At 36.0% G+C, this 13,246-nt stretch overlaps 1 protein-coding gene across 1 annotated transcript in view; it reads left to right on the plus strand.

Moving 5' to 3' along the window:
• Positions 1–11,523, plus strand: part of SLC27A6 (solute carrier family 27 member 6) — a 75,447-nt gene extending 63,924 nt beyond the window's left edge. The window contains exons 6-10 of the mRNA XM_047084176.1: positions 461–551; positions 3,819–4,017; positions 5,599–5,696; positions 6,857–6,987; positions 10,946–11,523. Coding sequence (XP_046940132.1) covers positions 461–551; positions 3,819–4,017; positions 5,599–5,696; positions 6,857–6,987; positions 10,946–11,122 — 696 coding nt within the window. The 3' untranslated portion in view covers positions 11,123–11,523. The remainder of the gene's footprint in view (positions 1–460; positions 552–3,818; positions 4,018–5,598; positions 5,697–6,856; positions 6,988–10,945) is intronic.
• Positions 11,524–13,246: the final 1,723 nt, after the last annotated feature.

Consider the following 13,246-nt stretch of genomic DNA (forward strand, 5'->3'; position numbering starts at 1 on the left):
ATCCCTCCTTTTTCAAGGGATTGTAAATTTAAAGTAGACAACAAAATCCTTGCATTCACATAGTTGACATTTTAGTTCTATTAAAACTTTTATTTCAAAGGCTGTTTCTGAATGATTTCTAAAGGAGAAGGCAAGAAGTGTTCCTCTTACCTGGAGTTAGTAGAATATGTAATTGAGGAATAAAGAATAAAATTAAATTTTCCTAAGATAATGTGCAACATAAAATGAAATTGAAGTAAATACCAGTATACAAGTGCTATTTACTATTGCCTTCAGTTTTGAGTTTCAAATACATAGTTAATTTTTTTTCAGTAAAGTTGACTTATAGTAATAAATCTACATTCTCATTCTTTATTTCAACTGACAGAACAAAAAGTCCATAACTGGTAGATGTCACTGCACAAATGAATATTTTGTTGTTGTTTTTGTCTTTATTGTGTGTTTAATTTTGTTTTGGCAGCTTTTATTCAATTTTGACTTGATAAAGTATGATGTTCAGAAAGATGAACCCATTAGAAATGAACAGGGCTGGTGTATTCCTGTGAAAAAAGGTAAGATTCTTGTGTTTGACCACGTCCCCTCAGGCAATGTTTCTGAATTTCTGTTTAATTACTACTGAATTTAGAATGAATGGCTTTTACTAATATGTGATGAGACTTGTTTGGAATTTCAGTGCAGGGAGAAGAGTTTAATTATTAGATGTTAGGGATCCCAGATGAGTCACTCAGTAAGATATTGAAATTTAGAACACATTACTATTGTGCTCATATTTCCTTTTTTTAAAAATGTTTATTTTGAGAGAAAGAGAGCAAGCAGAGGAGTGGCAGAGAGAGAAGGAGAGAGAGTGGAGCCTGACGAAGGGCTCAGTCTTACTACTGTGAGATCAAGAGTTGGATGCTTAACCAACTGAGCCATGCAGGCACTCCTGGGCTTATATTTTTCTCAGTCCACCATGTCTAGCTGTAATAGTGGCACTAATGTCCCATATGACTAAGATATAATATGAAAAACAATGCCCTAGTTATCATTCTAGGTATAATGGAAAGTCAGGCAGACTTCGATTTAAATGTGGGCTCTCACGCTTAGAAACTGTCCAACTCTGGGCAGGCCACTCAGGCTGAGATTATTTTCTTCATATGTAGAGTAGAGGTGACAATATTTATTTATGAGGTTATTGTTCACAATTACATGAGATGATAGATGTAGAACCCTACTGAGAGCCTGGCATGTGGCTTGCTACCTCCCCACTTCTCTTCTCCCTCTTGCTTCCCTCCTCCCCCAAGGAGGACTTTATGATGATTTTTGGTTAGACATGTTAATAAAAGCAAGTGCCCCAATTAACTTGCTGCTGCATATAATCAGTCTAGGAATTTAAATGTAGATATGTGCATTTGGAATTGTTTAGACATTCAGTCTGAATAAATCAGGCCAAAATTACTTTTTGCCGCCTCAGAATATGCTTGGACTACATTTCAGAGATGATTTCATTTAAATTGTTACTTCAAATGTGGAGATAAAGGTTGCAAGCCTGGTCGGTTGGTTTGTTCTGGTAGCTGAAAGCTTGGGAAAAATATAAGCATTATCTATTAAAACACAAATTTCCTTCTCCTCTGAATTTCAAGCCTAAGGGCATCTATAAAATATCTTTCCCTAATTCAACTCTATAAGCTGTGTCCAAGAAAAAAAGCCATTTCTAAACTATACACACACTTAACTAGTGTGTTTTGTTTTATTTTATTTATTTATTTTACAATTTTATTTGTTTAAGTAATCTCTATACCCAACATGGGACTCAAACTCACAACCTCAAGATTATGAGTCACACGCTCTACCAAGCAAGCCAGCCAAGCACTCCTGGTGTATTTTACTTATTACAATTACAATCGTATCTGACATTGGAACTTGAATCCCAGAACTGCTTATGTAAACTCAGGGTTTTTTAAAAAGCAGATTGTCCCCAAACATCTGCTTTAGTGTTTTGCAATTCTCATTATGAATTACTCAGTATTTTTTTTCTATTAATGGTATTTTGCCTTGCATACATTTGCCTAGAACAGATAGAAGAAACACTATGATCTTTTTAAGCATTTGTAATAATTAGTTGTCAGGGAAGAAACTATAAGCCTGTGTCTTGAAGAAAAAAAGAAGAACATAAATTCTAAGGGAAATAAGAGAAGCTTGGAAATTTCTGAAATAGAGGATATGTAGACTGAAGGAATATGTGATGGAAGACAGGCTTAGAAGTCAGATGAACCTGGTTAAAAAAAACCATCTCCAACATTTGGCAAATATGTGACACTGGGCAAATTACTTTCTCTTTCTCGGTTTCTTCACCTCTAAAATGGAGATAATATGAGGGCTTGTGTTATAGGTTTGTGATGAGACTCAAATGGGATACATAAAATAAAGTGCTCAGAATAACGACTGGTACCCAGAAAATGCTCAGAAAGTGTAGCAGTGGCCATGATGATGATGATGACGATGATGATGATGGAGGTGTCAGTGATGACAGTGACAACCAGGAGACTTTTCTGTAGTAGAGCAGGCATGGCTTTGCCACTGGTGTATATCTTTGGAAGCCAGGATGTCCAGAATGAGTGGAAGCAATGAGAGTTGAACAGAGAATGTTAAAATGATATAAATCACTCTACAATGTGCTGGAATTAACCCCGTCTAATCAATCATGTGGATGTTGCCTCTCTTCACAGGAAGTCAACAATGGCCTTAGAATGTTCTGGGACAGGGGTGCCTAGCTAGGTGGCTCAGTCTGTTAAGCGTCTGACTTCGGCTCAGGTCATGATCTCACATCTCAACTCATGATCTCACGGTTCGTGAGTTTGAGCCCTGCATCGGGCTCTCTGCTCTCGGCACAGAGCCCGCTTTGGATCCTGTCTCCCTCTCTCTGCCCCTTCCCTGCTCTTTCTCTGAAAAACTAAATAGACATTTGAAAAAATTTTTTTTCAGGCAGTGATTGCTGCTTCCCTTTGTCTTCTATCATTCTCATAGAAGTAGTTTTTTACCGCGCAGCTTGCTGGGCAAAATCCTGATCAATTTGAGTAAATCTGATCGAAAATTTTTTTCAGATAATGTTTCTAAGTAATACTAATAACTTTTATGCCTTGTCTCTTGCCCATTGAGGATTTCCAGACAACATCCAATCAGAATAAAACATTTTCTTAAACTTCTAATAACTTCTAGACCAGAGATAGTAGTGAACAGAAACCTTGCTGCAGAATCCTAGACTTACATTTGAGTTCTGGGTCCATTCCTGTTCATCTGTTGGTCTTTGGTAATTTACTTCACCCTTCTGGGCCATTTCTTCCCTGTGAAATAGGAATTTTAATGATCAATTTCAAAGGATTTCTGTGAGGAATAAACAAGCTAGCATTTGCAAGGGGCTCATGGGGCTTGCTACATAGTAAATGCTCAGTAAACACCGCTACAGTCATAATCTTATTAACATTATTATTGTGGTTATTTATAGGGTTGTCATTATTCTTAGTGTTAAAATCTAGTTAACATAAAAGAAAAGTAGCCTTTGGTCATCCATGCAGGATGTAAAATAAATTTAATATGGTTTTGTTGACATTCGCTTTCCTTTTTTGTTAGTTTTTCCAAAGTAATTTGTGTCTGTGGCAGTCTGTGAAAGGATATGCTGGATGCAGACACCCAGAGTGCCTGAGGTCAAACATAATAAAAATAAGTTCAGAGGAAGATCGGCAACCCTGGTTGTGTTGGTCAGATACCATTTAAATACGTGCATGATATGTGTAATAATCGTTTTAATCCAATCACTGAAAAATGCTTTTCTCTCCCAGGAGAACCTGGACTTCTCATTTCTCGAGTGACTGAGAATAATCCCTTTTTTGGTTATGCTGGGAATAAGAAGCACACAGAAAAGAAACTGCTTTGTGATGTTTTTAAGAAGGGAGATGTTTACTTTAACACAGGAGATTTAATGGTCCAAGATCAGGAGAATTTCCTTTATTTTTGGGACCGTATTGGAGACACTTTCAGGTATGAAATAACATCGGTTGTACTGCTGGTTCTGTGACTGTGAACCGTGCTCTAAGCAAGGCTCTATGGAAACATTCTAGACGCCCTGGTCTTTACCTTCAGGGCAGACAGAGCGCTTTTTATCTCAATAATGTCTCCTCATTTAAAAATTCATGGACCATCTGTTGTTAGATTGAAACGTAAGTTAAATCTTGATGTCAATTTTTATCATTACTTTAATGAATCAGTGTGGTCAAAATCAGTGAGCTCCTTTCGTTAGAATATAAAATAGACAGGGGCGCCTGGGTGGCTCAGTGGGTTGAGCGTCCAACTTCGGCTCACTTCATGATGTCACAGCTTGTCGAGCTGTCACGTCCGGCTCTGTGCTGACAGCTCGGAGCCTGGAGCCTGCTGCAGATTCTGTGTCTTCCTCTCTTTCTGCCCCTAACCCATTCACGTTCTATCTCTGTTTCTCTCAAAAATAAATAAACGTTAGACATTTTAGACATATTTAGACATTCATATATGTATAAAATATAATATATATAATATATAAAAATATATAATATATAAATATTTAATATATAAATAAATAAATATATATTTATATTTATAAATAAATAAATTTATATATTTATATAATATATATTTAAAATAAATAAATATAAATAAAATATATAAATATAAATATATAAATATATAAGATATATAAAAACATATGTTTATATAATATATATAAAATATTATATGTATATGTGTGTGTGTGTGTGTGTGTGTGTGTGTATCTCCTCTGAACTTATTTTTATTATATTTGGCTTCATCCACTCTGGGTGTTTAAATGGCAGGGTTGAAACAGAAACCAATCTGGTCAAATATGGTCTAATTCTTGACCTAATGATAAAAACAGTGAAAGGGCCAAATTTATCTTTTTTACATTTCTTTCTTAATTCCTTAAGATTATTTTGGGCTTATGAAATTATTAGTCATGGTCTATGACTATAGAACAGTGAAGAACATACAGGAGACATTCAGAAACATGTTTGAATGAATAAATGAGTCATACTTCTTACTTCCTCACCTTCTGGTACCACGTTATGTGCTCACCATATGTAAAATTATTTTAACTGAAATAGAATATTCATCGGCATTCAGGGAACCAAAGGGGTTAATCCCTAGAAGTTGAAGGGGGTCGGTACGTGGAGAGGCCACTATAGCTTTCCTTTCATTTTTTTCTATCTCTGTCATTGGAGACAGGGAATGTTTTGTACTGAACTGTTAATACATCTCATAAATAAAGAGGGATTTATCATTCTTTTCCTTTTATGACATATTACCAAAAAACACTTTACAGTAACCAGTTTCTACCAATGAAACACAGATAAAGTAATTTTCACTAAAACACTGATTCCGGTTTTGTTGACTTGTCAACAGTGTGCTCCCTTACAAATGCCTTACAAATGCCTTCCGTTCGTTCTGAAATCTGCCATTGTGTTCAGTTACTAGGTACTGGCACGGAGCCACGTACAAGGCACTAAAACTAAAACTGGGTACCTACTTCTTCAAATATAGGTATATTAATCAGAACTTCTTTCTTTCATTTAGGTGGAAAGGAGAAAATGTTGCAACCACAGAGGTTGCTGATGTTATTGGAATGTTGGATTTCATACAGGAAACAAACGTGTATGGGGTGGTGGTGCCAGGTATGAATATAATTCAGGTTTGGGAAGAGTTCTCCGAATAGAATGTGCCACATTTCTTCACTTCTGCAATGATCTTACTAATGCCACATTTCATTTTTTTTATCAATTAAAATAAGTAGCTTAGTCTTGTCTTGGCAAGTGACTCTAGACTAGGCTAACAAATTTCATGGTCCCATCAGGTACCAACTTAATTTTAATGTATGTGTGTATTTTTAGGTAAAGCTTGGAAACTCTGGTCAGTGACTCACTGCTCGAAAATAGTTACAGCTCTTCCATAGTTTATTATTGTTCTCTTTATGACTAGAGTTTATACATGCTACTAAACGTGGACATGTTCTAGTTTAAATGTTTTATGACACTGACTTGTAGCTAAGTTGAGTCTTCTTCAAAAATAATTTTAAAGTCTGTTTGGCCTCATTTATCTTTGAAAGTATGCAGAAGAGGATTTCTCATGATGGCGAAAATGGCAAAGAAAAGTTACCAAGTTGGAATTAGAGGATAGCTATGCCCCTTTGCTCTTCTGTGCTGTTTTGATAAACAACCATGTTTTCCAACTAATGTTTGTAGGTGCCCAGGACACATGAGGTGGGAGTATTAAATGGAGGGCAGAGGAGGGGATATTTACTCTAACAGACATTGGGTGCTGGAGGAAAGCTATAGGAGATTCTGATTCCCTGGAAAAATCCATAGGTGGCATGATCAGCAGTAAGTGATCTGTGTAATTAGTTATGGAAATGGCAGTCTAGTTTTTAAATTTGAAAACAATGTTGTCTTTTATTTTTATTTTTTGCATTGACCCTTAACATGGATATATTTCTGGAATATATTCACCAGTAAATAAATGTCTCCTCTTAATATTTTACATTAATGGTTGTAGGATGTAAACTAGGGGTTATTTATGGTGTTTTCAACCCCATCTATTTCATTTTTGTGGTGTGGATGATTAAGAATAGAGTCTACCGTTCCCTGTTTATAACTTATTTCTGGGGAGCAAATCATATGCTCCAGGAAGGACCCACTCATTTATGCTACTGTTGCATTGTTATTGCTGTGACACGATTAATGTCTCTATTTGCAACAATTAGTATATAATTAACAGGACCGTTTTAAAAATCACCTAGTACCTGTAAAATTAATGCTATTTCCAACTTTTTTTTCAGATTATGAAGGAAAAGCAGGAATGGCTTCTATTACTTTAAAACCAAATAAGTCGTTAGACTTGGAGAAAGTTTATGAACAAGTTGTATCTTTTCTACCAGCTTATGCCTGCCCAAGATTTTTAAGAATTCAGGTAATCTTACTGCTTGACCTTTAAGAATTCAGGTAATTGTACTTGGGTAAAGACTCAACTGGACTACAAGAGCAGGAATCCAGGAAATGGTCTACTTACAAAATAATATTTTATCTTTTAGATATTGTGAGCACTTTATTTCTATTAGAAAATCTCAAGAACACTGAAAATCATTAGGATGCTAATTTATGCCATGTTCGAAGCCTAATTATAGAAGGGAGTGTGATGAAATGCTAGGATGTCTTTGTCTTTGTCCTCATTATGGGATCGTTTTGTGCCTCTTCACTCAAGACCTCAGAGATGGTTTCAAGCCAAAACTACGTCTCACCCAAGCCTTGTGAAGACGTTTGGTGCTCTGTCCCTAAAATTATGTTCCACCAAGCTGACCTCAAGGTGTCTGCAGGATGTGTGCAGAGCCTAAAAGCAAATGGCTTTAAGCAATTCTGCTTTTAATTTTTATCTCCTTCTGTCTACCCTCCCTCTGGGACTTTATACCTTTAGGGATTTCTGAATGTATTTGTTTTGAGAGCTGGACATTCTCTTCTTAGGTTATTAGAATAAAAAACAGTAAAAAGAAAATTTACTTAGCTACTTTATCAGTTTGCTTGCCCATTTATTCAGCCATTCATGTATTTAGTATTGTGAACCCAAAGCTCATACTTATCACTTCTTAACATCCAATCACATAGAGCTTTTCTGGATACATTTGTCGTATCACTCTTACATTCCTAGGGGAGCAATTGATGGCCTCATATTCATCTTTAAAGCATTTGTTGAGCATCTTTGTGGCCTGTCATTACTTGGCCAGTGGGACACATCATCTTAACTGTCATAAATACATATTTACATAATTTTCTATTTTTCTGTTTGTATACACTGCCTCAGATTATTTTCATTAAAATGCTCTGAAATACTAAAGGTAAGTGGATGTAAAGCAGAAGGAACACATTCTCAACTGGAATTTTTAGTGAGATCATTGTAGAATGATCTACAATGTATAACATTCTTACATGCTGCTGTGAGAAATAATACAGAAAGATCCTGTGTGTACTCATTACTTGATTTCCTCCAGTGGTGACATTTTTTCAAAACTATTATAACCTGGACATAGACAGTGATACAATCTATCCATCTTATTAAATTTCCTGCTTTACTTATATTCACACGTGCATGTGTGTGTGTGTGTGTGTGTGTGTGTGTGTGTATGTGTGTGTGTGTGTTTTAAGGCCTATACACTTTTATCACCCATGTTGCTTCATTCATCATTGACTGCCGTCAAGATATGAGCATTCCTGATACCACAAGAATTCTTTCCCTTTTATAAGCATATCCTACTTACTCTTGGCCCTCCCCATACCACCCTAGAAATAGTGTACTATAATGGAGTACACAGTTGATAGATTAAATAATATCTTAAACATTTTCCCCCTAGGGCACCTTACAATTTACTTTCGTGAAGCAGAAGAAATATTTTAGCTTTGAACTACTCTAGAAGTCTAAATCAGTCTTGGACAAACTTAGAAAATATTCTAGTGTCACTAAACACCTCAAAGAACTAGAGCCGTGACTATTATATTTATTACAGTATTTGTATTTATTACAGTATTTATTACAATGCATGATAGTTGGCAGTCGAAATATTTATTTAACAAATGAATTCTTACAAATGATGTGATAGAAGCAGAGCAAAAAGCATAGGTCACCTCTGACAAAATGAATAAAGCAACTATATTATCAAAATAAAATCTTATCAAAGTCCGTTTAGCACAAATTAAAAAATGACTTTTTTGGCCAATAAATTTACAAAAAAAATTTTTATATGGTATTGTTCAGTATGGGTACAATGAAATTAAATGGTCCTTTCATTCTGCTTGTAGAAACACAAGGTGTTATAATCTATCTAGAAAACAATTTGGTAAATATATAATCAGACTCTTAGAATTTACATGTTTTGACTCAGTAATTTCATTTCCTGAAATATGTCCTTAGAAAATAATCAAAGATGAACAAATGTTATATATAAAGATGTTCTTCAAAGTATTGTTTATAGCAATAAAAATTTGTGATATTCTTTATAAGTTAGAATGAGAGTAATGTTAATTAAAATATTATAATTAGATGAGATCTTATTAAACCATTTTCATTACCTAATGAAAAATTACCTAATCTGGGGAAATATACCTGGCACATTATAAAACCTTTTTTCTTTTAAGGTTGAACATCAATAGTGTAAGTACAGTGAGCTTCTAATTTTCTAAAAATGAGAAAAAGAGTATGTGTTTCTACACAGATCTAAATCTGTGGTGACAGTATTGGGAAAGGGTGGGGACAGTGAGGATGAGGTCAGGGAAGGAGATTCACAGAGAACTTGACTCTTGAATTAGTTCAGAAGGATGAATAAAAATGGCCATATTACTCATAGAACCTTTATAAGGACCTCTACATGGTCATCTGATTTAAAACAAGCTCCTTCTCCATGCCTGAAACAACCACAAAGGGTTACATTTTATCTCCTTTTTTTGTTGTGTTTTTTTAATGTTTATTTATTTTTGAGAGAGAGAGAGAGAGAGACAGAGCTGGATTGGGGGAGGGGCAGACAGAGAGGGAGACACAGAATCTGAAGCGGGCTTCAGGCTCTGAGCTGTCAGCACAGAGCCCAACTCAGGACCCGAACTCACGAACTGTGAGATTGTGACCTGAGCCAAAGTCAGATACTTAACTGACTGAGCGAACCAGCTGCCCCCATTTTATCTCCTTTAAATCCCTTAAAGCAGAGCTTCTGAAATTTTCTAGATTCATGGCATCTATAGTGTCTCAGTAAATATTTCCTGGTATTCTGCAGTCAAGCAAATACCTAAACTTTGATTTATTCAGTATTTGGGTCAAAACAAATTCATAAATCTAACACATTAGTTGCTGTTTGAAAAAGTAATGCATACAACATGAAAGAAAAAATGCTTTGTTTTTTTAATAACCAGATGTACCAAAGAGATGTAAATTGGGCATTATACAACTCCTCAAACCCTGGGATTAGATCAGACTGAACAGAACCAGCCTAATTCTTTGTCCCACATTGATTTTCGGCTGTACTTCCCTTTTATCATGCCGACCACTGAAAACCCTGTTTCATAAAGACATGACATCATTGGAAAGAATATATCACAAACTACTATAGGAACTGTGAACTACCTTGAGCTAGTAGTTTGCAAGTGGTGACTGAGATGTCACAGGGTTTACCTAGAAAATTTAAAATATCCCTTGGACACTCTGGAAGTTCACCAGGGATACCGCAAAGCACCTTAGTGCAGAGTTTGGCAACCCAAGTATTAGATCATCCTTTACCCCTTCTGGTTTTTATCGAATTCTGCTTTATGAAATAGAATGTTCTCTTTTATAACTTCTATCTTCTTGGTGTCTAATAGCTTTCTCTGTACATAATGTACTGACAGTGAATTAAAGTGATAAGCCTGTGTGTTTTAGAGGGTTTATAATCAAGTGTAATTAGTTTTTGACGATTTTCATAATTCTTTTTTTTTATATTTATTTATTTTGGGGAGACTGCAAGTGAGGGGGGCAGAGAAAGGGGGACAGAGGATCTGAAGTGGGCTTTGCTGACAGACTGCCAGCAGTGAGCCACTGTGGGGCTTGAACTCACGAGCCACGAATCATGACCTGAGCCCAATTCGGACACTCAACCGACTGATCCACCCAGGTGACCCGACAATTTTCGTAATTCTTACAGGTTGAATAAAGCTCAGCGGTAAATTGAGCTAAAGATTTCAGTGTTTTAGAGGGCATTTTAAAATTTCTAATGTTGAATTAGTAGTAGTAAATAGAGAGATGGTCAATGGTTATGAAAGTGTTATAATTAAACGTTATAGTCTCATTACTGAATATTTTGTTTATATATTTTAGACAGTATTAAATGATTCCACTAATTCTGGCAATTATTTTACAGGAGAAGATGGAAACAACAGGGACATTCAAACTACAGAAGTTTCACTTGGTGGAAGAAGGGTTTAGTCCACTGAAAATTTCTGACCCACTTTATTTCATGGATAACTTGAAAAAGTCTTATGTTCCCTTGAGCAAAGAACTTTATGATCAGATCATGTTAGGGGAGGTCAAACTTTAAGATTTTTTACGTATTGGATTTTCATATGTTTTCTTAGGACAGGTGAGAAGAGAGGAGAGTGTGATTCTTTAACGTTAAAGGAGGAAGGGAATGGACATTAATCAACATATGCTGTATTTTCTTTAATACGCAGCAGCTTTTCTTTTAGTAGGAACTTTAATTTGTTTTAATTCAAAACAAACTCTAGTTGATTATTTGTTTTACCTATTTTGGGGTTTAGTGCATAACTAATATTTGCTTTAGTTGTAAAGATTCTAAATGATACATAAGTGGGTAACAATTTAGACACTTAGTAAAAAGGTACTTTTAAATATTTAGTTTCTAGTTTTGAAAAATGGGTTTATTTTTACTCCATTATTTGATTTTTATCTGCCCTGTCCTAAAACTCAATAAAATCATCTTCATTAGTATGTGTTTTGAGGTGTTTTTTTTTTTTTTCTGATGTTTTTAATTATAAACTTCCAGTAGAGGAAGCTGACTGGCCAAAATATATGCACTTCTATCGCCCTTCTCTTGAATTCACATTCAGATGATAGAAGAAACATAGAAGTGTGAGAGAGCAAAACAAGAAAACTGGTAAGCTCGAAACATTTAGGAACTTTTGAAAGATGCATAAATGGGATCAAATTCATTATAAAATCCAACAGAGCTCTAGAAACCACTAATGATACAGAGAAAGAATGGACTAGAACAAGAATGCAGGTATGAACCCCAAGATCGGAGGCAGGAAAAGGCTTTGAGCGTGAGCAGACTTGTGAGTTGTTAACTGAGAACACTATCTCAAGGACAGGGTAATAAGCACCCTTGCACTTCTTTCAGTCTGGAAGTGCCAAGCTCCAAGGTTTGCTTCAAGCTAGAACCACATGAACAGCTCTCAGCAAAGTGAGCTTTCTCCCACAGGGGGGAGTGTGGAGCTGGACTGAGAAGTGGAGCAGAGTTCGGCAGGAAGCTCCTTTGCCCATAAACCCGGCTCCCTGTGCAACCAGAAGGAAAGTTGGCTTTGCCTCAGGTTGCCTCCCATGCTAAAACGCTTATTTTGATTGGAAGAGAATTTGCAGATCTTGTAGTTCCTTTTTGTCATTGTTGGAAAAACAAAGGTTATAAGGTTGAAATATGTTTTAAATGTAAAGGTTAACCATAAGTAACATAGAAATAAGAGGCCAAACTTGAGGATAAGGAAAACAAAAAAGAAAATATAATCAATTTTGCAAAAATAAAAAATTTTAAAAGAGAAAAAAAGTTTTTTTTTTTAATTTTTTTTTTTCAACGTTTATTTATTTTTGGGACAGAGAGAGACAGAGCATGAACGGGGGAGGGGCAGAGAGAGAGGGAGACACAGAATCGGAAACAGGCTCCAGGCTCTGAGCCATCAGCCCAGAGCCTGACACGGGGCTCGAACTCACGCACCGCGAGATCGTGACCTGGCTGAAGTCGGACGCTTAACCGACTGCGCCACCCAGGCGCCCCGAGAAAAAAAGTTTTTAAATGGTAAGTAGAATGAATTAAATAAGTGTATTCTCCCACTATCTGAGAATGGATAAATGTTGTTTGTTAAAAAATATTAAGTGAATGAATAAATTAGCATTTAATTTTTATACTGGTGATTGGTGTTCTTTACCTTTCCCATTAAAAAATTGCTTTGCCTTGGGGCGCCTGGGTGGCGCAGTCGGTTAAGCGTCCGACTTCAGCCAGGTCACGATCTCACGGTCCGTGAGTTCGAGCCCCGCGTCGGGCTCTGGGCTGATGGCTCAGAGCCTGGAGCCTGTTTCCGATTCTGTGTCTCCCTCTCTCTCTGCCCCTCCCTTCCCCCGTTCATGCTCTGTCTCTCTCTGTCCCAAAAATAAATAAACGTTGAAAAAAAAAATTTTTTAAAAAAAAAAAATTGCTTTGCCTTTATGTACATATTTTTAATTTATGGGTGCTCTTTACTGCAATAAATCTGAACACTTTTCTACTAATTCCTCTTTAAAATCTTTGGAGATTAGATCATGATGGTGAATTTAGCATACACATCTCACTCCCTTACCCACACCTTTCCTGTCAAATCCATTACAGTAAAAGACAGAATATTATGAAGACAATAATCCACTAAAAGATGGGGGGGGGCGGACAAGAGAGTCTGTC

This window comes from Lynx rufus, unplaced genomic scaffold (assembly GCF_022079265.1).
Source record: "Lynx rufus isolate CCGP_SWC_20201006 ecotype Redwood Valley unplaced genomic scaffold, mLynRuf1.p SCAF_1, whole genome shotgun sequence".
In the NCBI taxonomy this organism is placed as follows: domain Eukaryota; kingdom Metazoa; phylum Chordata; class Mammalia; order Carnivora; family Felidae; genus Lynx; species Lynx rufus.